This window comes from Monosiga brevicollis, genomic scaffold, assembly GCF_000002865.3.
Source record: "Monosiga brevicollis MX1 MONBRscaffold_23 genomic scaffold, whole genome shotgun sequence".
In the NCBI taxonomy this organism is placed as follows: Eukaryota; class Choanoflagellata; order Craspedida; family Salpingoecidae; genus Monosiga; species Monosiga brevicollis.
In genome coordinates, this window is record NW_001865060.1 from 133796 (window position 1) to 156929 (window position 23134).

Genomic DNA, 23134 nt, shown 5'->3' on the forward strand with positions numbered 1-23134 from the left:
ATTTTTTTTTTTTTTTTTTGGGGGGGGGGGGGGGGGGTCTGAGTGGAGGGATCTTAAGACGAGGGCGTCGGCCAATGTTCAAGGGCGGGGATTATTGCTATCAACCCGAAGCAGGCCCTCGAGACCGCTGGCTGAGATGGAGTCACCCAGTCCTACAGTCTTGAGTGGGACACGACACACCATGACCGGCACCAAAGCAAACTCCTATGGGACGGCCATCAACCATAGAACCCAAAGGATCACGGTGAGCGCCGGCTGGATGGGAAAAAAAAAAAAAAACACTTGCTGGGCAGCCTCCGGCTCTGCTGACTCACGTTCAGGCCTCGCTTCCAATGGTAAAAGCCCTCGTGGTAGGGGAACTGCACCTTGTCCGTCCAGCGACTGCGCGTCAGCCCCACCAGAGCCATGATTGCGATCAGCACGAGCGGCGCACGGCCATAGATGGTATTTGGCCGAGCAAGCCGGGGCGCGAATGGCGGTGCTGGCAGGATTGGGCAAAGCATCTGCACATACGAGTCTAGACGCGAGACGGCAAAGGACTCGGGCATGCGCAACTCGTGCTTCTGGGCCGACAACTGATTGTCCTGGCATGCCCGAACAGCACTCGTAAGGGTGCCGCGCACCGTAGAGCCCACCACTTGCTGATACACCCCTACAAAAACACAAAAAAAGGGTTCCCGTCCGCAGTCCGCCAATGAGGGCCAGAACAATGGGAACAGGCCAGGATAACAGGGTGCTGAGACCAAGCAGCTGAAGATGCACGCGCAGTAGTGACACAAGGCTGCCAGCGAGGCCAAGGTCTGGGACCTCCAAGCCATCGTACCAGCACGGGCGGCGGTAATATGATAGGTGAGGGAGTGAAAGTGAACGCGCGTCAAACGTGGGCGCTGCTGTAGGGTTTGGCGAAGGGGTGGCGTCAACAGCCACGACAAAATGTCGGCGACGACGGCCACATCGGGGATGTTGATGGGCTGATGGCCGTAGTCAGCGTGGGGCCCTGCACGTCAACACCAGCGGGTGCATGAGCCCGAGGCCGAGGCTGCTGGGTACCTTGATATGATCAGGCGAGTCAGAGGAAAAGACATGGTAGGGGCACACACCCTGCATGGCACTGGTCAGGGCCAAGAGCTCTTGCTCATTGAGCCCCAGGGAATCCACCACGGGTAGGATCTGTTGTGCAATGGCGCGCATCAGATCGGCATCGGCCAGACTGGCCAACTCCAGATGCACCAGGGCGGTGCGGGGCAGCTCGCGCAGCAAGCGCTGCAGTTCCTACTCGCAAAAAAAAAAAAAAAAAAAAAGATGGTCGTCATCAGTTGTGCGATCCAGCTTCAAAGACATGCATCACTGGGCCAGGGTTGAACAGGCAACTCAGGAACCTTGACGCTGAGACATGCGAGAAGACCCTGCCTACTGACCTGGAGGCGGGCAGCGATAAAGGAGGCATTTTGACCGTCAAGCATGTGGAGACCCGAGAGCACAATAACGTCGGCGCGAGCGGCATGCTCGTGGCACACCGCGGCAAGGCTGTGCAGCGTGCGCAGCTCAGCGTTGCTCATATCATTTGAGAAGATGAAGCGGTTGGCGCGGTCGGCCGTGTAGGCGCCCCACTGGTCGTGGTGCTTGTACTCGAGGATGAGGTGATACTCATCCTGAGCTTGGCGGGCCGCGAGGTCCACGATGAGGCGTGGGTGCAGGAGTTTGGCAAGGTCGGGGCCCACAGGACCGACGAGATGCACCTCGTGCTCGGCCGTCGGCCAGGGATAGACTAGCTCCTCCCGCGCAGGGCGCGTCGTCTGTTCGGCGAGGTACGAGGCCATGAGCGCGGCGTTGCCGCCAGCAAAGAGCACGTGACTGGGCACCTCCCGAGCCGCGGCCACCAAGAGTTGATATGGGCGATTTGTCAAGAAGGGCCGCTCAGCGGCCACGCCGTGATCAAAAAAGTGCGCAAAGGTTTCAGCCAGACCAGCTGTGTCCTTGAGAGCGGCAAGTTGGGCGGTTTGGGCTGGTGGGTCCACATGTGCCGCCTCGAAAAACTCGAGCGCAGGCACAATCACATCGACGGCAGCGTTGGTACCGACGATAAACTTGCGCGGCGTCACTTGAACCTGGCTAACCAGCTGCAAGGCCCGTGTGCGAAAGACCTCAAAGGGATCTGACCGTGGCGATCTGCAGATGAGCAGGGCCACGGCCACCGCCAGGCAGGCGGTCCACACGCTCGGGCGCATCTAAGGAGGATGGGTGCAGGGAGATATATCCAAAGGTTGTGAGTATGCGAGAAAGCCGACACTGATCCGCACCAGCGTGCACGTTCGCAAATCAAGATCAATCAGACAAGCCCATGTTATTGCCAAACAACAGCGCTCAAGCCCTACCGTGCTGAGCAGAGCCCGGGAGGCGGCGGAAGGCAAGAGGCAGGAGACAACCAGCAGCAGCAGCAGCAGCAGCAGCAGCAGCAGCAGCGGCGCTGGAGGCGTTCCAATAATGCTGACAATTAGATTATTCAATTTCCCAGAGTGTAATGTTATTATACTGATTGGAGTGTGTGTGTGTGTGTGTGTGTGAGTGTGTGTGTGTGTGTGTGTGGTAGATTCACCGGATGTGGTAACATTGCTCGTATTTCTCTTGTTTTGTGGCCTCGTGTCCTGAGAGAGTCAGTAAGTGATCGCGAGTGACCCGCCCCTGCCTCCTCCTCCTCCTCCTCCTCCTCCTCGTCGCTGTCTCGGTTGGAGTGCCCCCGTCCTCCTTTGCCGTGCCGGGCGCTGAGCACCTGTTTGTTGGCAAGTGGTGTGTCTACTGCATGTGGATGTGAATGTGTGCGCGCTCTATGGGGGTCAGATGGAGGGTGGGCCCACTGTCTGCCCGCTGCATTTTGCGTCTTTTTTTTCTGCGCTTGATTGATCCAGCTCACGGTGGTGGCACGCCTTTCCCCGCCGCGAACTCTGGCAACCGCATGGCTTTGCTCTCACCCCGATGTTGCCAATTTTTTTTGAATCACAGAATTATTTCACCTCGCCGCCCTTGTCTCTCTCCCATACCCCTGTCCTGCCCATCTTTGAGGTATTGCCCCGCCGCCATCGCCTCCATTTCTGCATTCTTCAACACCCAGCCACGACCTCGCCCTCAAAACATCAACACGCTGCGTTGGCCCATTCGATCAATCCAGCCAGACCCGTTGCCGTCTCGGGGCTAATTCCATCGAGTCTTGCACACATAGCCAAGCGCTTTCGTCCCCGGTGGCTCGCCAGCTCACCTTACCTTGTTTTGCTCTGCCGTCTGCCTTCAGCCCGACCTTCACCATGGCAGACGAAATGGAGGCCCCTCGCCTCGAGGATTGGGAGGTGCGGTGCAACGCCATCCCGCCTGTCTAAAACCCACCCCTTTTCCAGTGCCCTGTCTTTGTCAAACAAAGTGCACCGTGTTTTTTCTACCAACCTTTGGCTCACCTCGCCGCCGTCTTGCTCCGGCTTGGACCCATGCTCGTAGATCCTCCAAGCCAAGATCTTTACAAAGTGGTGCAACCAAAAGCTCATGTCCCGCCACTTTCCTACCATCTCCGACATTCGCACTGACCTGGGCAAGGACAACAACCTGTGCGTCATGCACACCTCCGGATGCCTCTTCGCTTAAGATGCCCACCCCCGCTTCAGAAACCCGACAAGCAATACTCATCCTCCTCTCGATCCATGCACTCCCCCCTTCCCCGCCGACTCAACCGCAGCGCCAATCTGATGTATGCCCTGACCGAGGCCGAGGTGCCAGAGGAAAAGACAAAGCCCCGCAAGATGCCCCTGGTCAAGGCTCAGGTCCTGGAGAACATTGACAAGAACCTCAAGATGGTGTGGGATGCTGGTGTCCAAATGAAGCTCAAGCCCAGTCCCGAAAACCTTTATGCAGGCGATTTCAAAGATGCGAGTCCTCCGCATGCCCGTGCCCTGGTTTTGTCAGACCTTGAACTTTTGTGTTTGCCCTCTCTCTGAAGCCCCCTTCTCATCCTGGCTTTCCCGGTCTTACAGGTCATGTCCCTGGTTTGGGCCATCATGATGCGCTTCATGCGCTTTGACGATGACGACGATGGCGAACAGCTCAGCGCCAAGGATGCCCTCCTTAAATGGCTGCAGTTTCACCTCAAAGACTACAGCCAGGTGTCCATCCAAAACCTCACAAAGTCGTTTCACGACGGCCTGGCCTTTTGCTGCCTCATTCACAAGTTCAAACCCAACGACATTGATGTGGCCAGCCTCGACCCCGCCAACAAGCAGGAAAACCTCCAACTGGCCATGGACAAGGTATCCCGCATCTGTCTCGGGTGTTTTTTGTTTTTTTTGTTTTTGTTTTTTTGTTTTTTTTTGATGCCGCTATGCGGCTTGTACTCGGCTCCCCACGCCACGCCCCGGTGCCTCCAGGTGTGCACGCCCAGCAGTCTTACTCACCCCTTGCACCCGCCTCCTTCCCTTCGTTTATTTCTTTCTCGTCTTCCCTTTCTACTCAGGCCGAGCAGCTGTTTGATATTGAAAAGTATCTGACACCAGCTGACATTCCCAAACTCAGCGACAAAGCCATGCTTGTGTACATTTCCGAGTACTACTACCAGATTAACGAGCAAGGTAGGTGGGCACCGTTTCTCAGACAAGCAACCTCCTTTGGTTTCGATCTGGGCTACAGCCCCACGCCACGCTCATGCTCTCGTGCCTGCGCCCCATGCATGCGCGTAGCCAAGCGCGATCTGGCCGCCAAGCGCATTGCCAAGCTGATCCGCTTCACCCGCGAGAACGATGCCGCCCGTGCCAAGTACATGGCCGATGGCGCCCAGCTCTTGCAGCATATTGAGCACGCCGAACAGCTCCTCGATGGCATTGACGTCATTACAAACACTATGGCCGGTACGCACCCACAACAGCTTTGCTAACAAGAGAATAGGGCCATCTCGCATGTTGAGTACAGGTCTGACATCCTTGCGCCACGCCTGTGATATACGTGAACCACGACACTCCAGGTGCCGTCAAGCATTTGGAAGACTTTGCCACATACAAGACTGCGGAGAAGAAAGCCATCACCTCCTTGCACCTTGAGATGGAGAATAACTTCAAGACCCTCGCGCTTCGCTTGAGCAACCACAACCGCCCGGCCTTCAAGCCCGCTGATGCACAGGTTAGAATCCCTTGAAAGGAACCGGTCGCGCCGGCATTCTCAAGGCTACCTTGCAGAGTCCGCAGAACCGATCCAGCACAGTATCTCATCTCGCGCGCTGGAATATGTAGCTGGAGCCCGAGGCGCTCAGCAAGCGCATTGCCGCCCTTCAGGCCAAGGAAGTGGTCGAGCCACTGCTGCACGCTGAGCACAATCGCCAGATCAAGCTCAAGCATCTTGATCAGCGCCACGATACCCAAGCCAGTGCGTAGCCCAAGCCTGGCTTAAAAAAAAATCATGATTCCCTCCGAGCGCCTCAAGTTTGATTTGTGGGATGCCACTGACCACCCCTTGATGAAAATGACCATCCACAGAGAAGCTCCGCGCCTGGATTGCCAGCAAGCAGACCTGGATCAGTGGCGACTTTCAAGTCAGCAGCAGCGGCCATGCACAGCAGCTGCTAGCCAACTTTGCTGCTTTTCAAAAGGAGAGCGCAACCATGCAATCGGGTGATCTGCAAGAGCTGATTGGCGTCGGCCGGACCCTGGAAAGCGAAAAGTACGAGCACATTGCGGCCGTGCAGGAGCGCGAGACCTCCCTTCGCACTGGATTTACCAACCTGGACCAAGCTGGCGAAGAAAAGAAACCCATCTTCGAAGACCACCTGCAACGCGAGGTTTGTCTGCGATCGATCGACCCCGGGCCCTTGTGTGCCGTTTGTCATAGTCACGAACCTCATGCTCTTGCATTTCACGCGTTCTGGTCTTGCCCCCGCTCCCCTTGATCATGCGCGTTATTTGCAGCTGTTCAAGGAAAAGACGGAGTTGGACGTCAAGGTGCACTCGGAGATTGCCAAGACGATCGAGGCCTTTGTCTCTGAGAAACTTGCTTACCTAGGCAAGAAGGAGCAAGTGCAATCAGTCAATGTACGCTTGAGCTCTTCTCAACACTCGCACTAGGGCGTGTCACGGGCACAAATAGCCCGTGCGGTGTTTGCTCAATGCATTTTCAGGCTCTGTCGACAAGTCACGCTATCCTCACATTTAACAACCCCCCCCTTCCCTTTTTTTTTTTTTTTCCTTGCCTGACTACCCTTCGGCCTGTCAGGACGCATATCAGCAGTTGAGCATTCTCGAAGCCTGCAAGCAGGAAATCGATGACAACGAAAGTGGTAATCAGCAGCGCCTCTGCGATCTGGGTGCCAGCATCCGAGGGGCAAAGTACGAGACACAGTACTCTTCATGGGTCTACGGTCAGCCCGCCGAGGTAAACCGCCGCCGCTGGAACCTGCTGTCACTCGGCGAGTCTAGACTGTAGCCCTGTCAGTGCCTCATCTTGCCACGCTGCTCCTTTGCAATCTTATACAGGTGGAAGGTTTGGAAAACAAGGCCAAGTCTAGCACCAACGAAATGCGTGCCAAGGCTGAAGCCAAACGGCTCGTTTTGGAGGACGACCTCGCCCGTGAACAGTTTCGCGAGAAGATTGAGCTCATGGCGGATCAACACACAAGCCAATACCAGTACCTTCAGTCGTGGGCTGGCGAAAAGCAGACGTACATTGACACCAAAGAGGCCATTGAGTCCTCCCAGGCTGCCAAATACCAGGTCGGGTGCCCTCTTTTCATCTTGGGTTGTCACGTGTCGTTGTCAAGCTGCAGACCTTCTCGCTCACCACCCCCTCGCTTTCTGCCCGTGCACGCGACCCCCATCAGCTGTCGCGCCTGGCCCTGTTCCGCAAAGAGCTGGACGACATGACCACCGGGGCCCTGCAATCACTCAAGGCCCTGGGACAGGAAGTCGTATCGGCCAACTATCAGACAGAATACTCAAGCTGGAAGTACGCCAAGCCCGATGAGGTGCAACAGCAAGAGGCGGCCCTCGATACGGCTTGGGCGGCCCTGCAGAAGGGACACGACAGCAAGGACGAGGTCTTGCGCGATGACCTGGAACGCATGCTGTACGCGGAGCACACTCGCCTGCTGGCCTCGCAACACGAGGACAAGTTCAACCTGTGCCAGTCCCACGCCGCGACCAAGAAGCAACAGCTCTCCGAGTCCATTGTGGTCAACAGCATTGCGGATGCCCAGCTCCTCTTGAGCCAGTTGGCCTCGCTTGACAAGGAGCGCGAGACACTCGCCGCCTCCGTCGTGGCCTCGCTGAAGAGCTTGGGCAGCAACATTCTCGGTCGCCAGTACCAAACTGCTCTCAGCTCGTACCAGTATGAGTCGCCCCAGGCCATCAAGGACCGCGAAACCTCTGTGGATCAGACTTACGCCGAACTCGTGCAACTCGTGTCCTCTCGCCGTGCAACCCTGGACGAGCTGCTAGCCAAGGAGGTGGGTGCCCGAAGGCATGCATGTCGAGTGGAAGCGGGGAGGGAAGGGTGGGAGGATGCAGTGCGACTTGCTTTGTCCATGGTCATATTTGTAGCTGTGCCTTGCTGTATTTCAAGCTTCTCGCTTTCCTAATTCTTTTGCTTTTCTCTTCGTTGCATCCCTCGTCTGAACAGCAACGCAAAGAGGAGCTGCGTTTGGAGTTTGCCAACCTGGCGGCCGACTTCTTGCGCTTCACGCAAGACAAGGTGCGAATCGGACACACCACTGCAAAGATTTGGATTGCCTTTTGCTCTGCTCACTCCTCTGGTTCACCTTTTGATGCATGGTGGTAATAGATTGACAGCATTGGCAGTGCTGAAGAACAGCGCACCTTCTTTGGCATCACCCTGGCCGACGTGGAGGCGTACCAGGCGACGCTGACGTCCGAGGACGAGGGCATCACCACAAGCGTTGAAGCCAAACAGACGGCTTACACTGGCATCAAGACTGAAATGGACGGCCTGGGCGTGACGGAAAATGTCTACACCTCAACCACGCCTGCAGACCTGGCGGCAGCCCGTGATCGCCTGACCGCTGCGCAAACCAGCCGGCGCGAGTTTTACGAGGCAGAGCTGGCCCGCCACCGGGACAACGATGCGGCTTGCCGGGCCTTTGCGGACGTCATTGGGCCTGCTGCCGCGGCGCTGAAGGAGGCCATGGTGCGCGCCCTGGACACGACCCCCAGCGAGGAGGAGCAGCTCAAGACCATCAACGAAGCCATGGCCAGCAAGGAAAGCCTGCAGCCGGACCTTGGGGCCCTGACGGCCATGGACAAGGACATTCGTGCGCGGGGCGTCGGCATCAACCCCCATACAGCTGTGTCGGTCGACGATGTGCAGTCGGCCTGGGACAACTACCAGCAGGTGTTGGCCCAACGCCAGCCCTACCTGGACAACGTTGTGCAATACAAGCGTTACCGCGGCATTGCCCCTGAGCAGTATGAGGAGATGGAGGCCATTTTCAAGACTTATGACAAGGACAACTCTGGCAACATCAACGAGAAGGAGATGCGCAGCTGCCTCTTTTCCCTTGGCGAGGAGCGTACCAAGAAAGAGGTGGCGCAATACATGCAAGAGTTTGGCACCAACGGCGTGCTGAACTTTGAGCCCTTCCGAGAGCTCATGATCCGCCTGCTTGGCGATGCGGGTACTGCGGATGGTGTCAAAGAGTCTTTCCAGCTCCTGGCCCAAGGCCTGCCCGAAATTCCGGTCAGTCTGGCGCTCGCTACTCGTTGGGGCTTTTCAAATTGCGTCTGTTTTCCCTGCTCTTCTTCTGTCCACTTCTTGTCATGCTCATACTCACCGTGGTGTGGATGGTTTTTGCTATAGGTCGCCAATCTGCAAAAGGTCCTCGAAGCCCAATACGTCGAGTATCTCCAAGCCAACGCGCAAATGGGAGAAGAGGGCCAAGGCCTTGATTACAAGTCGTGGATCGCAGACGTGTTCAGCCGCTAAGCTGGCTCTGCCAACCTTGATGTTGCTCTTTTAACACATGCAAAATTGGCCGAACATTGAATCATGTCGCACCCTTGACTGTTGTTTTCGTTCGTTTGCCCACTTTACCTTTTTGATATCTCATCTAGTGGGGCTTCTGACCAGTTGACTGTGCTAAATTCAAGATTTGACAACAATACGATGAGTAGAAAGACCAATTTGGCACGTACATGCATCCGGATACACATGAACATGTGAATATAAGTTCATTTTCTGTCGAATTTCTGATTTTGCCTGGTGAGTCGCGAAAGGAAGCACAAGCTCTTCAGGATTCAGATTAAACCAGGTGTGCCAGAGTCGTGAAACAATGCTGCTTCCCACTATTCGTTTGTAAAATAAGAGGGGCGGCATCATTCTGCAGGCATGCCCCGAGTATTGACATGAGAAATTGCGTGTCGCACATGACATGAAGATCAAATTCGCATGGATGTAGATTCAACTTTCATGGTCAGGAGTACGTTGAAAAATGATGCTGTGGCAAGCGCGCATATTTCCCTACAGACAACATCATCAGACCATTTGATGATATACTGCGACGCTCAATCACACCATCCGCGGGAAAACGCGCAGCCTGTGAACGAGGTCGTATGCAGTCATGGTAGGAAGGCGACCGTCAGTTGCTGTCATCTCAGATGGTCCACTTGAACTTTTATTGCACTTGATGTTGAAACTGAAACAAATGATCAGATTTCACAGATTCCGCACATCGATCAACTTGGAACGATCATCCCCAAACTCTCTTGGAGAGCCATGGCATGTTGATTGCCAGATTTGGGCATGGTGTACCGAGACAAACAAATTGCGCAGCAACAAGGAATGGCGCGCCAGTAGACGAAAAAACAGCAACAACGACAGCGACAATTCACGTGCATCCCCTTTGGGGCATGAACAAGCTAAAGACTCTCTACGCTATGAAAACTCGGGAAGAAATGCAGCTCGCGCGGGGGCTAAAAACACGGGCAAGAGCAAGGCGGGGGCGCATGGGGGTGCGAGCGCTCATGTTGAGGCTCGGCGACGACGGCATTGTTAGTCGTCGTAGAGCTTGGTGTCGACCTTTTTAGGCAGCCGGCGGCTGACGAGGTGACAGCTAACGCACATGATGGAGATCATGTACCAGCAGAAGGAGTAGTTGAGGGGCCAGCCCAGACCACTGCTGGCCGTCCAGGCATAAATGGCTCCCGCAGCCACGGGGCCGAGGCTGCGGGCGAGTGATGCGTAGGTTTGACCAATGCCGTTTTGTAGGCCTCGGTCCTTGCGAGCCACCGTGTTGTTGACCAGGGCAAAGGTGGCAGTAAAGGCCAGGGTGGAGCAGGTTTGCACGGTACCAAAGGCCAAGATGGCCACCATAACAATCTGAATGGCCGGGTTTCCGGCGCCATTGGCCGCTAAACCATTGGATGGCTCGCTGTCATGAATGGTCGCGTTGGGGGCTGGCGTGGATTCAGACCAGACAGTGTGAACAACACTGTCGTGGGGCATGAGGGCATGAATTTGAGGCACCAAAAGGCAGACAGAGGCGATAATGATGGTCATGATCCCGTAGAGACGGCGGTAGCCGAAGCGTTTGGAGAGGGGGGGAAAGACCATAAGCTGGGCCATGATTTGTGCTGGGGCAGCGCAAAGGATGACTGTGCCAATTTGCTGCAGGGAAAAAGCGAGGCCACCGTCCTCTGGTGGTGTAAGGGACCACAGCGGAAAAAGCTCCTGAGCAGCAATGTTGGCAAAAGCCAGGAGACCGTAGAGCAGGGTAGCAGGGCCGGCGTAACGATCCGTGATCAGCTCGAGCATGCCGCGCCGCGTTTTCTTCGTGTCCACATCATCATTATTGTTTAGCAACGGCTTGCTGGCTTCGGGCTTGGGTCGCACCTAGAGAGGGCGTAGGAGGTGGGGGCGGCAATGGGCAGATGGGATGGGCATGAGGGTCAAGTCACACGGCACGGAGGATTTGACATGGCCCGGGGTTTGTACCGTTTCTTCCAGATAGATATAGGCCAAGGCAAAGGATACGGCACACATCTGCAAGAGCCCAGGAGGGGGGATAGGGAGTGTGAGGTTGGCGCTCAAAGCAGCAAAAAAAAGGAGCCTGATGCAGCTTACCAAGGCACCGATACAGCAGGGCAAGAAGTAGGGATAGTGGCGCCAGAAGGGTGTATCAAACATGGGAAGCTGCAAGCGTGAGCGAGGTAAAAAAACTGAGAGTTGTGGATACAGCACGGGTGCAGCAAGAGCCACCCCTCAGGACAGGACCGGGGTGGTGGTGCAAGGTAAATGATTGGCGTCTGGCCACGACGTACGGTTTCGGCCGGGCGGCTGAAGAAGGCCCCAACGCCCGGCCCCAGGAGACGTCCGATGCCGGCACAGAGCCCGATGACGGAGTAGCCGCGGGCTTGGTTGCTCTCATCACAGACTGAGCATTGGCCAGGGGAATTAGAGTCAAGTCAGCATGTGGGTCCAAAATGCCCAAAGGGGGTGAAGCAAAGGGAAGAGCGTCGTGGTTCAGCGGTTGCATGGTTTGAGAAGGGTTGTCGGATGGGCACGAACCTTCGCTGAGGTAGGCCTTGGCGATACCGACATTGCCGTTGAGAAAGCCCCAGCAGAAGCGCATGGCCACAGCCATGTAGAAGGACTTGCTAAGACCAAAGAGAAGGATGGTGACAAAGGTGCCGCAAATTCCGAGAAGCATCATCGGGCGGCGGCCATAGCGGTCTAAGCGCAAGGCCGGGAGAGGAGCAAAAAATACAGGCGGGTCAGCAGGTGCAAGGCCACGTTGAGAGAGAGGGAAGGGGGCGAAGGAGGCGGGCATGAAAAGACGAACCAGATGCGGCGCCCCAGAGGACACTGCCAGAGAGAGCACCCATCTAATTGTCAAAGGCGCGCGTGCGCAAGAATGAGAGGTGGAGCGGCGGGGCGCGAGTTCAGTGTCAAGGCATTGGAGTCGGGGTGGGCGCGTTCAGGCCGAGCTGGGAAGCAAAGTGCAGTGGCAGTTGCCATGCTGGCGGACCACTCCGAACCGCCTCCAGGCGCGCTACCAGTGACATACTCCCCACAGCTCTCATTTCACCCATGGGGACGGGTCAGGCGGAGACACCAAGAAGAGCAGAATGCAGGTACGTACATGAAAGGCCCCGCCGAGAAACCCGGCGTAGCGGCCGAGCTGCGTCGCGTGCAGGTCTGGAAAAAAGTCGGCGGTCATAAAGGCCAAAAAGGGAAAGACCACGAGGGAGCTAAACTGGTTGGCCAACAACGCCGCCCCGACCGCCATGACCTTGGTCCAAGGCAACGGCGTCGGTGCCACTGCCATCTGCTCCACATCCCCACCCTTACCACTCCCCCCACGATACTCTTCCCTCTCCGATTCAGCCCGTCCCCTCCCCGACGTCGTCGAGCCCGTCAACTTTCTCGACTCCATCTCTCATGTGTGTGTGTGTCCGTGTGTGAGTTCTTAAAAGAACGCAAAAAATACAACACACACACACACACACACACACACACACACACACACACACACACACACACACACACACACACACACACACACACATGAGAGAGAGCGCTTACGCGTACATGACAAGGGGGTTGACAGTTACTCGCAGCATGTGTGTGTGTGTGTGTGTGTGTGAGGAAAGATGTCTGATTGGAAGAGATGACATCATTGTGTGTGTGTGTGTGTGTGTGTGTGTGTGTCACACATGTATGCACGGATGGAAGTATGAGAGCTTTCGAGCGTGAGAGAACTTGAGGGCAAGGGCTGGAGCGTCGAGAGCTTGAGAGCTTCGGCTTGAGAACTCAAGAGCTTGAGAGCTAGAGAACCTGAGAGCTAGAGAACTTGAGAGCTAGAGAACCCGAGAGTAGAGGGCTTGAGAGGTTGAAAGCTTGGGAGAGAATCGATACAGCGAGAGCAAGTGTGTGGGCAAAGAGAGCGCTTGAGAGAGAAGGTGAGCGAGAGAAATTGATTTGGCCGTGAGCGAACGCGAGAGCTTCAGAAGGCCGGTGAGTGAAGAGAGAGAGAGAGCTTGAGAAAACAATGCAAGTGTCTAAGCATGTTTGATGGCTCAAGGGGGGGGAGGGGGCGACTCTCACCACTCGGCAGAGCGGAGGCGCTGCCTCTTGGTCAGTGTCGGTCCAGTGCAGTTGTTGTCTGTATTTCCCAAGTGCGCCACTCAGGCTCGGACACTCGCTCTTCTGCGGTCCAGTGCCACAGAGCATGCGTCTTAACCTCTCTCCCCTTCCCCTTGTCATTCCCGTTGAACCTCTACTTGTGGCCGTGCTGTGCCGCTGCCCTTTCGAGCTCACGCTTGCGCAATACACGGCCGGCTTTGAACGGGATTAAAAGTATTTTACTTCGCAAATCTTGGGCGAAGTCGGTCAGGTTGTTGCTTGTTTTTGAATTTTGGCGGACAAGTGGCTTTTCTCAACCTCTGCGGGTTGGTGATCTAAACTGCTTCTCTCTGAGTTTTAAACCTTTCGAAGACAAATCTCTGATTACACCTTTCAAACAACACGATGAATTCTCGCCATTTGAGCCTTTCTCTGTACTTTGGCTCACTCTGAACACATCGCTCTGCTTTTAGTTCACTCTTTGTGCGCCCTCTCTGCTTTTGAAAATTACGATTTTTTTTCTGTTTTTCTTGTTGTCGGCGTTTTTTTTTTTTCGATCGAGACGCCCTGCGGCGCTTGGCGCAGAGGAGCCAGCGCCACGTACGCTCTGCCCATCGCACCCAGCCAGAGCTTGGGCCTCAACCAAGTTCCAGCTCTACATGATCTTTTCCCTTCTTTGCTGGTCCTCCCTCCCGTGCGCCTCACTGTCTTCGTCGTGACAACACACACACATTTGAAACGGCCGATTCTTCGCCGTCTGGCGCACGACTCGGTCGTCAGCGCTCATCGTGCCGCGCCGCAAACATGGAGAGCCCTCCACGTACACCACTGCGGACGATAAATGCAGATTCGCGCCACCCAACCCACAACACCAAAACCAAACTCCCGCCATCATCCCCCATGGCGGCCGCTGGGTCGGACCAACTCGACTTGTCCCTCCGCCTGCAGCGCGCCCTCCTCTCACCCCAGCCACTCCAGGCCCTGCGCCGGCAGCGACCCACAATGTCATCCTCCACCACCATGCCGTCCATTAACATTTCCGTGCTCGACGACAGTGCTTCTCGCGAGCCAGCTACCCTCCCAGCTCCTGCCACCCCCGTTGCCATGACCCCCTTTCCCCACAACTTCCTCCTCGACATGGCTGACGAAGACGGGCCAGACGAGCTGGACAACTGGCTCTCCCCCTTCAAATTCATCAAGGTGGCCACCGAAACCACGGTTGCGGCCAAAGTTCCACCCGCCAATAGCGCCTTCACCCTGGCCACCACGCCGCCTGCCAGCCATCCCGGAGGTCTCCGAGTGCCCAACGCCATTCCCTGGCTGACCCCCCAGCCGCAGCGTGGGCGCCACTATCACTCCTCTGCAGCCCGCCACGCCTGCAGCACGTCGCGCGGCCTCCGCAATCACCAACGGCGTCGACGCCAAGCAGTGGCCGTACCCCGCCTCGAGCTCCCAAGCCTCATCGAAGACGACGTGCCCACGACCACCGTCCCGGCCCGCGTCGCCTCCCACATGCTCTTTGTCGTCACTGCTGACGTCTGGGAACGCTGCACTGGCTCCCGTCCCGCCAACCCATTTGTCCTCTGCCGATGCCAATCTGCCCACGACACCAGCTTGACCCTCATCCCGCTACAAGCCACCTCCGATCAAACTCCCCACAGCGTTGCCGTCCCTCGTGCCGACGCCCTCACCCTCACGCAGTGGGCACGCAATCATGTCACCACCCGGCGACAGACGTCTTCAAACTTGCAGCCCAGGCCCTCCGAGGGCCCACAAGCCAACCGTGCCTTGCCCATCGCTGCGCCCTCTCACAACACGGATCCCTCAAAACCTCTCATCAAGCGTCGCCGCTTGCCCGCCCTGCCTGCCGCCCGTCACAAGCTGCCTTCCCGCGTGTCCAGGCCCGCTCAGTCCACCCGAATCATTGCCGTCGCCCCTCGGAACCCCCAAACGCCCGTGGCCACAGCAGCCCAGCGTCAGCGCCCCGGCTCGCCACGTCCTTATGAGGCCGGTCCCTCGACCGAGATTACGACTCCAACCCCGTCGGCCTCGCCAACCATCCAGCCCAATGAAGCCAAGGAGCTGCCACATTCAGCGCAGTGCCTAGGCCTGCGCCTCTCCGGTCGGCAACTGCAAGTACTACGCGAAATTGTGGCCACAGAACGTAGCTATCTCCATGAATTGGAGACCATCGTTCATCACTTTTACTACCAGCTCAAATCCCACAAAACCGTTCGCCAAGTCATGTCTGACGCAGATATGGCGACCGTCTTTGGTAACACGGAGATCCTGGCCCTGCACGCGCGCAACCTCGTCGCAGACTTTACCACATGGGAAGGGACGATCAAGAAGGACCTGACGAACGGCAACCTGGCTTCATCCCACGATTCTGACGCAGACGGGGGTCTATACATATCGTCGGCCCCGATCGCCCTCTCCTTACCAGGTAAGTTGATACGGGCTGCTTGGACAGGCCGCATGGCCTCTCGGATCGGCAGACCACGCCAATGAGCCAATTGCGTCTCGAGCCGCCCGTACTCTGGTGTCCCACTTGCTTCTCAATTTGCTTCGGCCGTTGCTCTTAGGCCTTTTACTGCGACACAACGAATATTTTAAAGCGCACGAGGCCTTTTGCAAGCAGCAGGCGGCCTCTGGCTCGGTGGTCTCTCGCTTGCGCGCGCGCCATGCCAGCCTTCATACGTTCTTGACCAAGCTCGAGATGGCTTCGGTTGTCAAGCCCGGCTTGCGTCTTCAGGATCTCATGCTTGTGCCCATGCAGCGGCTTAGCCGCTACCCACTACTGCTCGAAAAGCTCCTCAGCTACACGCCGGCGACTAGCAAGCTAGGCCCTTATGTGGAAGAGGCTCTGCGCCTGGCTCTGCAATACCTGCAGCACACCAACGAGGAAGCCCGTCTCGAGGCAGGAGATCGCAAAATCCAAGCCCTCGTGCAGCGGGTGCCCAGCTGCCCAGATCTTTGCAGCTGGTTGGAACGCATTGACACCCAGTATCTGGACGAATTTGCTGTGCGCATCAGTGCGGGCAAGCACCGACGCGTGCGGGGAGTCTGTTATCTCTTCTCCACAGCGCTGCTTCTCGCTCGTCCCGCACGGCCACTCTCGCTGCTGTCTGCCCGCCGCAGCTTTGGCAGCGCCAGTAGCCTGCTTTCGTCGCAGGCAGAGCTGCGACCCATCGTGCATCTCAGCCTGCAGCACGTGCTGCTTCTGCCGGCGAGCCTCAAGGCCAGTCACGTTCAGTGGGTGGACATGCAAACGGGCCACGAAGTAACCCTCGAAACGAATGATGAAATGGTGGCCAACAAGTTGCGTGCAACCCTCTCCGAAGCCTTGTCTACGCAGGGACGCTGGCGCCGTCGGCGCAATGGCGTCAGCCATGATGATGTGACGCCTCTCAGTGCCCTCCAGGCGCATCGGGCCGAGCTTGCTGCCCCGTCGCTGGCCGCTCGACAGTCGACGGAGGACATTGTGGCTTGGGCCACCCTGTCCCAAGCCCCATCCAGCCGGGCGACGGAGGAGAGCCCCAGCGTCACCCCAGCAAGTACTTGTGATCTTGTTTCGTCCGGTACTGCCTCAGCACCCGAGTTTACCACCCCACCTCCGTCGCGGAATGAAGCTCTTTTGCGATCACGGCGGAACAAGATCCCCACCCCTCGTGTGCGAACGCCGTTTCGGGAGAGCGGGGTGGCACCCCATCCTGCAAGCGTCAGCTCTCCGCTGAGTACGATCCTGACCGCAACCTCACAACTCGCGCCTGGCGTCTCACGGTCGTTGACACCGCCCCCAGTGGCTATGCGACAGCGTAGCATGGTGGTGTTGAGCCGACCGAGTGGCTCTGCGGGGAGTCGTCCACGTGCGCTTTCTGGCGTGTTCAAGAGTAAGAGCGCCGAAAACCTGACCACCAAGAGTGGTGGTTTTCAACAGTGTTTTGTCTAAAGGCAGGAGGAGCGTGGGCCCGCTCTGAATTTCATTTTAGAAGCCTCAAATTCTCTTTTTGTTTGTCGAGTCCCCATACGCCCGCGAACAGCAAGGGCAAACCAATGAGCACTCGCATTGTCATCAACGACACAGTGGTGCACCCATAAGGAGGCGCCTAGCTTTTCTTTTCTTTTCTTTTCTTTTCATTTTTTTTTTTTTTTTTTTTTTTTTTTTCACGATAACAAGAAGAAGAAGGGGGTGTTCACACCAAGAGGTTCAATTTATGCCACATGACAGGTAAGATTATGACCAAAAAGAAAAGAAGAAGAAAATGAAGCTTGGTCCACAGCGTTCAAGCATAAAAGTATGTCTAGATGTCACTCAGCTCGGACAGAGTCTCCTCGAGCTCGGCCTTGACCTTTTTGTACGCCTCGGTGGTCTTTTCGAGATCAGCTACAGCAAGGTTGCCAACGACAAGCAACGTGATGTGAGCGGAGGAAGAATTGCGTGCGCAAACATGCCAAGTCGAGCGATATGCTCAAAAAGACGAGCGGCGTACCTTCCATCTGGTCGTTCTCAATTTCAAGCTCCTTAACGCGGCGACGAGCCTCCTCGAGTTCACGGGAGAGGTTGTCGTGATCGCGCTTGAGCTCACGCATGCGCTCAGTGGAGCCTTCCTCGGCAATTTGGGCCTGTTCCTCACTAATTTCACGGCTGCGCAATTCGTTGGCAGTGGCGTCCAGCTCGCGTTCCAGCTCGCGAACCTTCTCCTCTGCAACCTCAGCACGCTCCTCGGCCTTTTCCAGGTCGTCCTCGGTGAGCTGCAGCTTGCGGGTAGCCTCGGCGTGAGAGCGCTCGACGTCATCAAACTGGCGCTTGAGGTCCTTGTACTTGTCCTCGAGAGCTTCGGCCTTGCCAAAGTCATTGTCCTGGGTAGCTTCAAGGCGCTGAAGCTTGCGCGAGGCATCCTCTGCCTCTTGTTCAGCATCCCGGAGACGTGTTTGCATCGACTGCAGGCGCTCTGTCAGCATCAAAAGGGCAGGAAAGTAGTGTGAGAGGCATAGGCTGGGGGATAGGGAAGAGGATTTAGGTGGAGGTACGCTTTGAAGATGAGGCCCGCACGGCCTCGGAGACAATTTGAGGCGTGGCTGCTTACCCTCAGCCTTGTCCAAATCATCTTCGGTCAGGGTCAGCTTGCGCTTGGCATCGTTGGCCTCGGCCTCGGCCTGCAAGCGAGCGTGCGGGCAAAACATCAGACGAGGCGCCAAAGTTCATGTTCAACGTGTCTTGGGTCACACGCGAGGAAGAGCAAAGAAGAGAAAAGAGCATTGGTAGGGGTCCGATTCCGAGGGTGGGGCAATGGATAAAACAATGTTTGGATGTGTGTTCGTGCTCACGACAAAGGCGGGAGGAGGACCAGAGCTGGGGGGGTGGGGGGGGGGTATCGATCGGTGGAACGACGAGCGAGTTCAAGGGAAACGTACGGCCGATGCGCGCTCGTTGGCAGCACGAAGCTTCTCCTCGAGTTGCTCGACCTTTTCGGCGTTGGCGTCGGCCTCCTCGCGCAACGCGAGCATCTTGGCCTTGATCTTTTCCATTGCCATCTTGATGGGTCTTTGTGTGTACGTAAGGAACGGCGGTTAGAGCAGGTTCAGTCTATCCGAAGGGGATGGGCCATCAGGGCCGTGGCCAAGTGAGATTTCAAGTGCAAAGGCGTCGCCGATGCGGGCAGGGTGGCCACTGGCCAGAGATACCACTGAACCAGGTCCAGCACCAAGCTCTTCTTGCCCGAAAGCACGAATTTGTGTTGATTTTTCCCTTTTGGCAGTGCTAGGGATCCACCCGTCACTGCAACCACAAACCCCCTTGTAGTGCTCGCTAGCTTTTGGTACCAGGACAGTCACGGGCATCCAGCACGACCCACGATGGCGGCGTTGTAGCCCCCTGCCTGACAGCGCTGACGTCGTGCCCCTCGCGCGCACACACACACACACACGCGCAACCGCCACTTACATGAACAGTAAATGAGAGAGAGAGCTTGAGAGCTTGAGAGAGAGCTTGAGAGCTTGAGAGAGAGAGAGAGAGAGAGAGAGAGAGTTTGAGAGTTTGAGAGAGAGTTTGCGAGAGAGAGTTTGCGAGAGAGAGTTTGCGAGAGAGAGTTTGCGAGAGAGAGTTTGCGAGAGAGAGTTTGAGAGAGAGACAAAGAGAGCTAGAGAGAGAAGCAGAGATTTTAATTTTATAGTCAGAGATGGAGAGGGATCGAGAGAGGATTTGAGAGGTGAGGGCGTGAAACAGAGATAAATAAAGAGTAAGGCAGAGAATTGAATCAAGTGTTACAAACGCAGTGGCAGCGTGGCAGAGAGGCAGCGGCAGGGACGCAGGGGTCGCCAGGGCAGCGGGGGAGGGCGACAGCGTGGGGTTGCCTTTGGCGGCCATGCGTCAACCAAACACGTCGTGGCACCTCGGCTGTTGTTTTGGAGTCGAGGTCGTCAGGTATGGCACATTCCTTTCGTGTTACAGCCTTGACGTGACTTGAATCGATCTCTCTACCGGGCAGTCACTTGAGCAGCTACCGCGAGGCTTCTCCCCCTCCCCTGTCCCAGCTGCTGTCCAGGGGCCTGTGCCCCACTGGGCTCTGGGACCATGGTCTTGTTGAGCCGAGGCTGCACTGCCATATCTTGATTGCACCGCCTGGTCTTCTCATCTGGCGCGCGCGCAAGCCCTTGACCACGGCCATGTCCGCTCCCTTTGCTCGCTTCCATAGCAAGCGCAACAGCCAAAAGGAGACCAACAACAGACACACCGCCGTGATGTACCCATAGTGGCTCATTCACAGCTACAAACGGCAGCGCCCCGCGCATCCATCAAAGCCCCAACAGCTGCACATCAACGTCGGGACCCAGCCGTCAGGGGAGCCAGGCCATGGCGCTGCCGTTTGAGCCGAGCGACTCGTAGGTTGCTGACAAGTTTGACAAGGTTGATCCCACCGCCCCCTGAAACATGAAAAGATTGAACCCTTCAAACCACCACCCAAACTATTCACAAATCGGCTGTCCCCGAGCCCGCCTAAAAAAAGGCCGATCCGCCCCAAATAGCTTTTATCTGACAACAATCTGACAATTCAGAATGTCAGAGAAAATTGGGTTCCGCAACCTCGTGCTCTCTCTCTCTCTCTCGTTTTTTCTCTCTCTCGCGTCTCGGCGCGCGCTCTCTCGCTCGCTGCACCACCACCACCACCACCTCCTCCTCCTCCTGTTCTTCCTCCTTCTCCTCCTCCTTCTCATCACGGCGCGTGTTGGTTGGTGGGTGGGTGGATGGAGATGGTCAGTCGAATGGCAATGGCATCGTTTGCTGCCAAGTCGCTGCGCATGCGTGCGCCAAGCGCGGGCCTGGTCACGCGGCTGCAACAGCATGCGCTGCGCCAGCCCGCGCGCGCCGCGGCAGGCCTCTCCCCGATGATTCTCAATACGACAGCACCGCTTGGGGTCCACCAGCGCAACCACGGCACAGCCCGCAAGCGCAAAGTTGCCGCAGATGGACCTGGATTTGAAGACTTTTTGCGACAGTCTTCCACCCCACTCGCAGACGACAAGGCCGACCCCGACAAGTATCGCCCGCGCGACGCGCCCTATGCCCCTATCGACGAGCAATCGCTTCTCGGCCGCAAGGTTCACATTGAGGCCTACGGCTGTCAAATGAACGTTAGCGATGCGGAAATTGCCTGGTCCATTCTCAAAAACGCCGGCTGTGTCCGTTGTGATACGGCGGAAGAGGTCCGTTGGTTGTCCAGGCCTACCCCGTGCACAGGCATGGCCTCTGATCATCTAAAATGGCTTCCTGACCACGGGTGGGTTTCAAGTGCTCAAACTGGCTTGCGTTGTGGATTATAGGCCGATGTCACGTTGCTCGTCACCTGCGCCATCCGTGAGAATGCAGAAAACAAAATCTGGTCTCGCCTCAACCAGCTCAAGGCGCACAAGCGTCGGCTTGGCCGAACTCGCAACTTTCAGATTGGCGTCTTGGGCTGCATGGCTGGTTGGTTTGCCTTGACGTCCCTAGTTGCTTCGTGTCCCTCCCTCCCTGCCGTTTGTCCTGCCCCCACACTCTCGTCCTGGTAACCTGTTGGTCCTTCTCTCGTCCTCCTGGCCTCATGTTGTTCTTGGCCGCATCAACTGATGGTGTCCGCCAGAGCGCCTCAAGCACAAGCTCTTGGAGCAGGAAAAAGCCATTGATCTGGTCGCTGGGCCCGATGCCTACCGTGATTTGCCCCGCATGCTCATGGACTCGGCTCAGGGTCAAGCGCAGGTGAGATCTTTGCTTCTCACCCAGCCCCTCCCCTCGGTTTCCTCGTGTAAGCGCTTCTCATCTCACCCGCACGCTCCCCATGCTTGTGCAACCACACTCTTCTTTTGTCGTTGCTGTCTGCCTGATCAGGTCAATGTTCTGCTCTCTCTGGATGAGACCTATGCCGACATTACCCCCGTGCGCACCAATCCCAACTCGCCGGCGGCCTTTGTGTCCATCCAGCGCGGTTGCGCCAACAACTGCTCGTACTGCATTGTTCCCTTTACGCGAGGGCGCGAGCGCAGCCGCCAGATTGAGACCATCGTTGAGGAAGTTGCTCATCTTAGCCGCCAGGGAGTCAAGGAAGTCACCCTTCTCGGCCAAAACGTCAACTCGTACCGCGATCTCACGGGCATTGACGATGTACGCAACGAGCCCGTCGTGAGCATGGCCAAGGGCTTTGGCACCATCTACAAGCCTCGTCGTGGAGGCCGCGGCTTTGGTGAGCTGCTCCGTGCTGTGGCCGAGGTTGATCCGACCATGCGCATCCGCTTTACATCGCCCCACCCCAAGGACTTTCCCGACGACGTTCTCGAGGCCATTGCTACCACCCCTAACATTTGCAAGCAAATTCACATCCCGGCTCAAAGTGGCAGCACCCGCATGCTCGAGCTGATGCGCCGCAAGTACGCGGGACCAACTGCTCTTTCTTCCTGTTTTTTTTTTTTTTTTTTTTTTTTTTTTTTTTTTTTTTTTCCCTTTTCTACTTTGCTGCACCTCATCGCACCTCGCCGGCCTGTGGTCGTAGTCACACTCGCGAAGCGTATCTTGATCTTGTGCAGCACATGCGTCAAGTGATTCCTGGTTTGTCGCTTCGCAGCCTGCTCCTGCCATCCCTGTAATTCTAGGCCACCCGCCCGTGTGGTTTGGGCATGGGCTCACATGGCTGGCTTGGTGACACGTGTTTTTGTTGTAGGTGTGGCACTGAGCAGCGACTTTATTGCGGGTTTCTGTGGTGAGACGGAGGCGGATCACGAGGATACGCGCAGTTTGATCGAGATGGTTGATTATGACATGGCCTTTCTCTTCGCCTACAGCATGCGTGCCAAGGTAAGACTGCAGTTACCGATGAGCCATGCGGAGGACCGTGGATATGTGTCAGGCTTTTGACGCGGCGCAATGGCGCGGTGTAGACGCATGCCTACCACCGGATGCAAGACGATGTTCCCGAGGACGTGAAGAAGCGTCGCCTGGAGGAGATTCGTGATCAATTCTATGGCGGAGCCACGCTCAAGAATCAGCGCCGGTGCGTACTGGGGCGGGCAGCAGCCGTGGGCGACTTGGATGCGTGACTGACCTGTTGAATCTTGTTTTCATTTCCGTTCCCAGAATCGGCTCGTTGCAATTGGTGCTCGTGGAGAAGCGCAGCCGTCGCAATCAGGACGAGTGGAGCGGTCGGACCGATGGCAACATTCGTGCCGTCTTCACCGACGCTGAGGTATGTGTTTGTGATTCTTGTTTGTGCGGGTTAAGGACAGCAACAACGTCGGGACAACATCAATCTTGGGCCTGATGGGATCTCAAGCGGCGAAAGGACTGCGTTGCCGTGCTCATCAACGTGATGATGACGTGTCTACTCGGCTTGCCTTACCATAGGTTCCAGATGTTCAGGGCTTGTTGCGCCGTGCCAACGTCGGCGAGTACGTGGTGGTACAGATCGAGGGTGCAACGGCCATGACGCTGCGCGGGCGACCCCTGGCCATTGTGGAGCAGCCCAATCTGAGCGTATTGGAGTCTTTCGGTACTGAGCTCGATGCGCGC

General features: G+C 56.7%; 6 protein-coding genes across 6 annotated transcripts in view; 3 read left to right on the forward strand and 3 right to left on the reverse strand.

Moving 5' to 3' along the window:
* The window catches only part of MONBRDRAFT_38309 (uncharacterized protein), a gene marked incomplete at its 5' end in the record, with an annotated part of 4453 nt that extends 1095 nt beyond the window's left edge, over positions 1-3358 (reverse strand). The window contains 6 exons of the mRNA XM_001748475.1: positions 315-652; positions 824-997; positions 1101-1272; positions 1419-2228; positions 2376-2467; positions 3259-3358. Of these exons, the coding sequence (XP_001748527.1) occupies positions 315-652; positions 824-997; positions 1101-1272; positions 1419-2228; positions 2376-2467; positions 3259-3358 (1686 nt within the window). The remainder of the gene's footprint in view (positions 1-314; positions 653-823; positions 998-1100; positions 1273-1418; positions 2229-2375; positions 2468-3258) is intronic.
* On the forward strand, positions 3300-9132 carry MONBRDRAFT_33696 (uncharacterized protein; the record flags this gene model as incomplete). Its single annotated transcript, XM_001748403.1, has 16 exons — positions 3300-3341; positions 3487-3593; positions 3632-3839; positions 4017-4289; positions 4493-4607; positions 4716-4883; positions 4997-5151; positions 5262-5394; positions 5505-5806; positions 5934-6056; positions 6238-6396; positions 6498-6734; positions 6788-7465; positions 7639-7710; positions 7801-8712; positions 8833-9132. 16 exons carry the CDS (start codon positions 3300-3302, stop codon positions 8956-8958), a joined length of 3810 nt encoding a protein of 1269 aa, XP_001748455.1. The 3' UTR covers positions 8959-9132.
* Positions 9133-10023: 891 nt separating this feature from the next.
* On the reverse strand, positions 10024-12259 carry MONBRDRAFT_28003 (uncharacterized protein; the record flags this gene model as incomplete). Its single annotated transcript, XM_001748476.1, has 7 exons — positions 10024-10863; positions 10966-11013; positions 11095-11163; positions 11292-11404; positions 11539-11703; positions 11813-11855; positions 12113-12259. 7 exons carry the CDS (start codon positions 12257-12259, stop codon positions 10024-10026), a joined length of 1425 nt encoding a protein of 474 aa, XP_001748528.1.
* A 1736-nt stretch (positions 12260-13995) lies between these two features.
* MONBRDRAFT_10682 (uncharacterized protein) lies at positions 13996-17047 on the forward strand (the record flags this gene model as incomplete). Its single annotated transcript, XM_001748404.1, has 2 exons — positions 13996-15541; positions 15681-17047. 2 exons carry the CDS (start codon positions 13996-13998, stop codon positions 17045-17047), a joined length of 2913 nt encoding a protein of 970 aa, XP_001748456.1.
* Positions 17048-17292: 245 nt separating this feature from the next.
* MONBRDRAFT_38312 (uncharacterized protein) lies at positions 17293-18633 on the reverse strand (the record flags this gene model as incomplete). The annotated part of the gene is made up of 4 exons (XM_001748477.1): positions 17293-17482; positions 17589-18050; positions 18186-18255; positions 18514-18633. 4 exons carry the CDS (start codon positions 18631-18633, stop codon positions 17400-17402), a joined length of 735 nt encoding a protein of 244 aa, XP_001748529.1. The 3' UTR covers positions 17293-17399.
* Positions 18634-20343: 1710 nt separating this feature from the next.
* The window catches only part of MONBRDRAFT_33699 (uncharacterized protein), a gene marked incomplete at its 5' end in the record, with an annotated part of 7015 nt that continues 4224 nt past the window's right edge, over positions 20344-23134 (forward strand). The window contains 9 exons of the mRNA XM_001748405.1: positions 20344-20802; positions 20920-21064; positions 21219-21334; positions 21464-21999; positions 22122-22177; positions 22290-22423; positions 22507-22619; positions 22703-22811; positions 22970-23114. Of these exons, the coding sequence (XP_001748457.1) occupies positions 20344-20802; positions 20920-21064; positions 21219-21334; positions 21464-21999; positions 22122-22177; positions 22290-22423; positions 22507-22619; positions 22703-22811; positions 22970-23114 (1813 nt within the window). The remainder of the gene's footprint in view (positions 20803-20919; positions 21065-21218; positions 21335-21463; positions 22000-22121; positions 22178-22289; positions 22424-22506; positions 22620-22702; positions 22812-22969; positions 23115-23134) is intronic.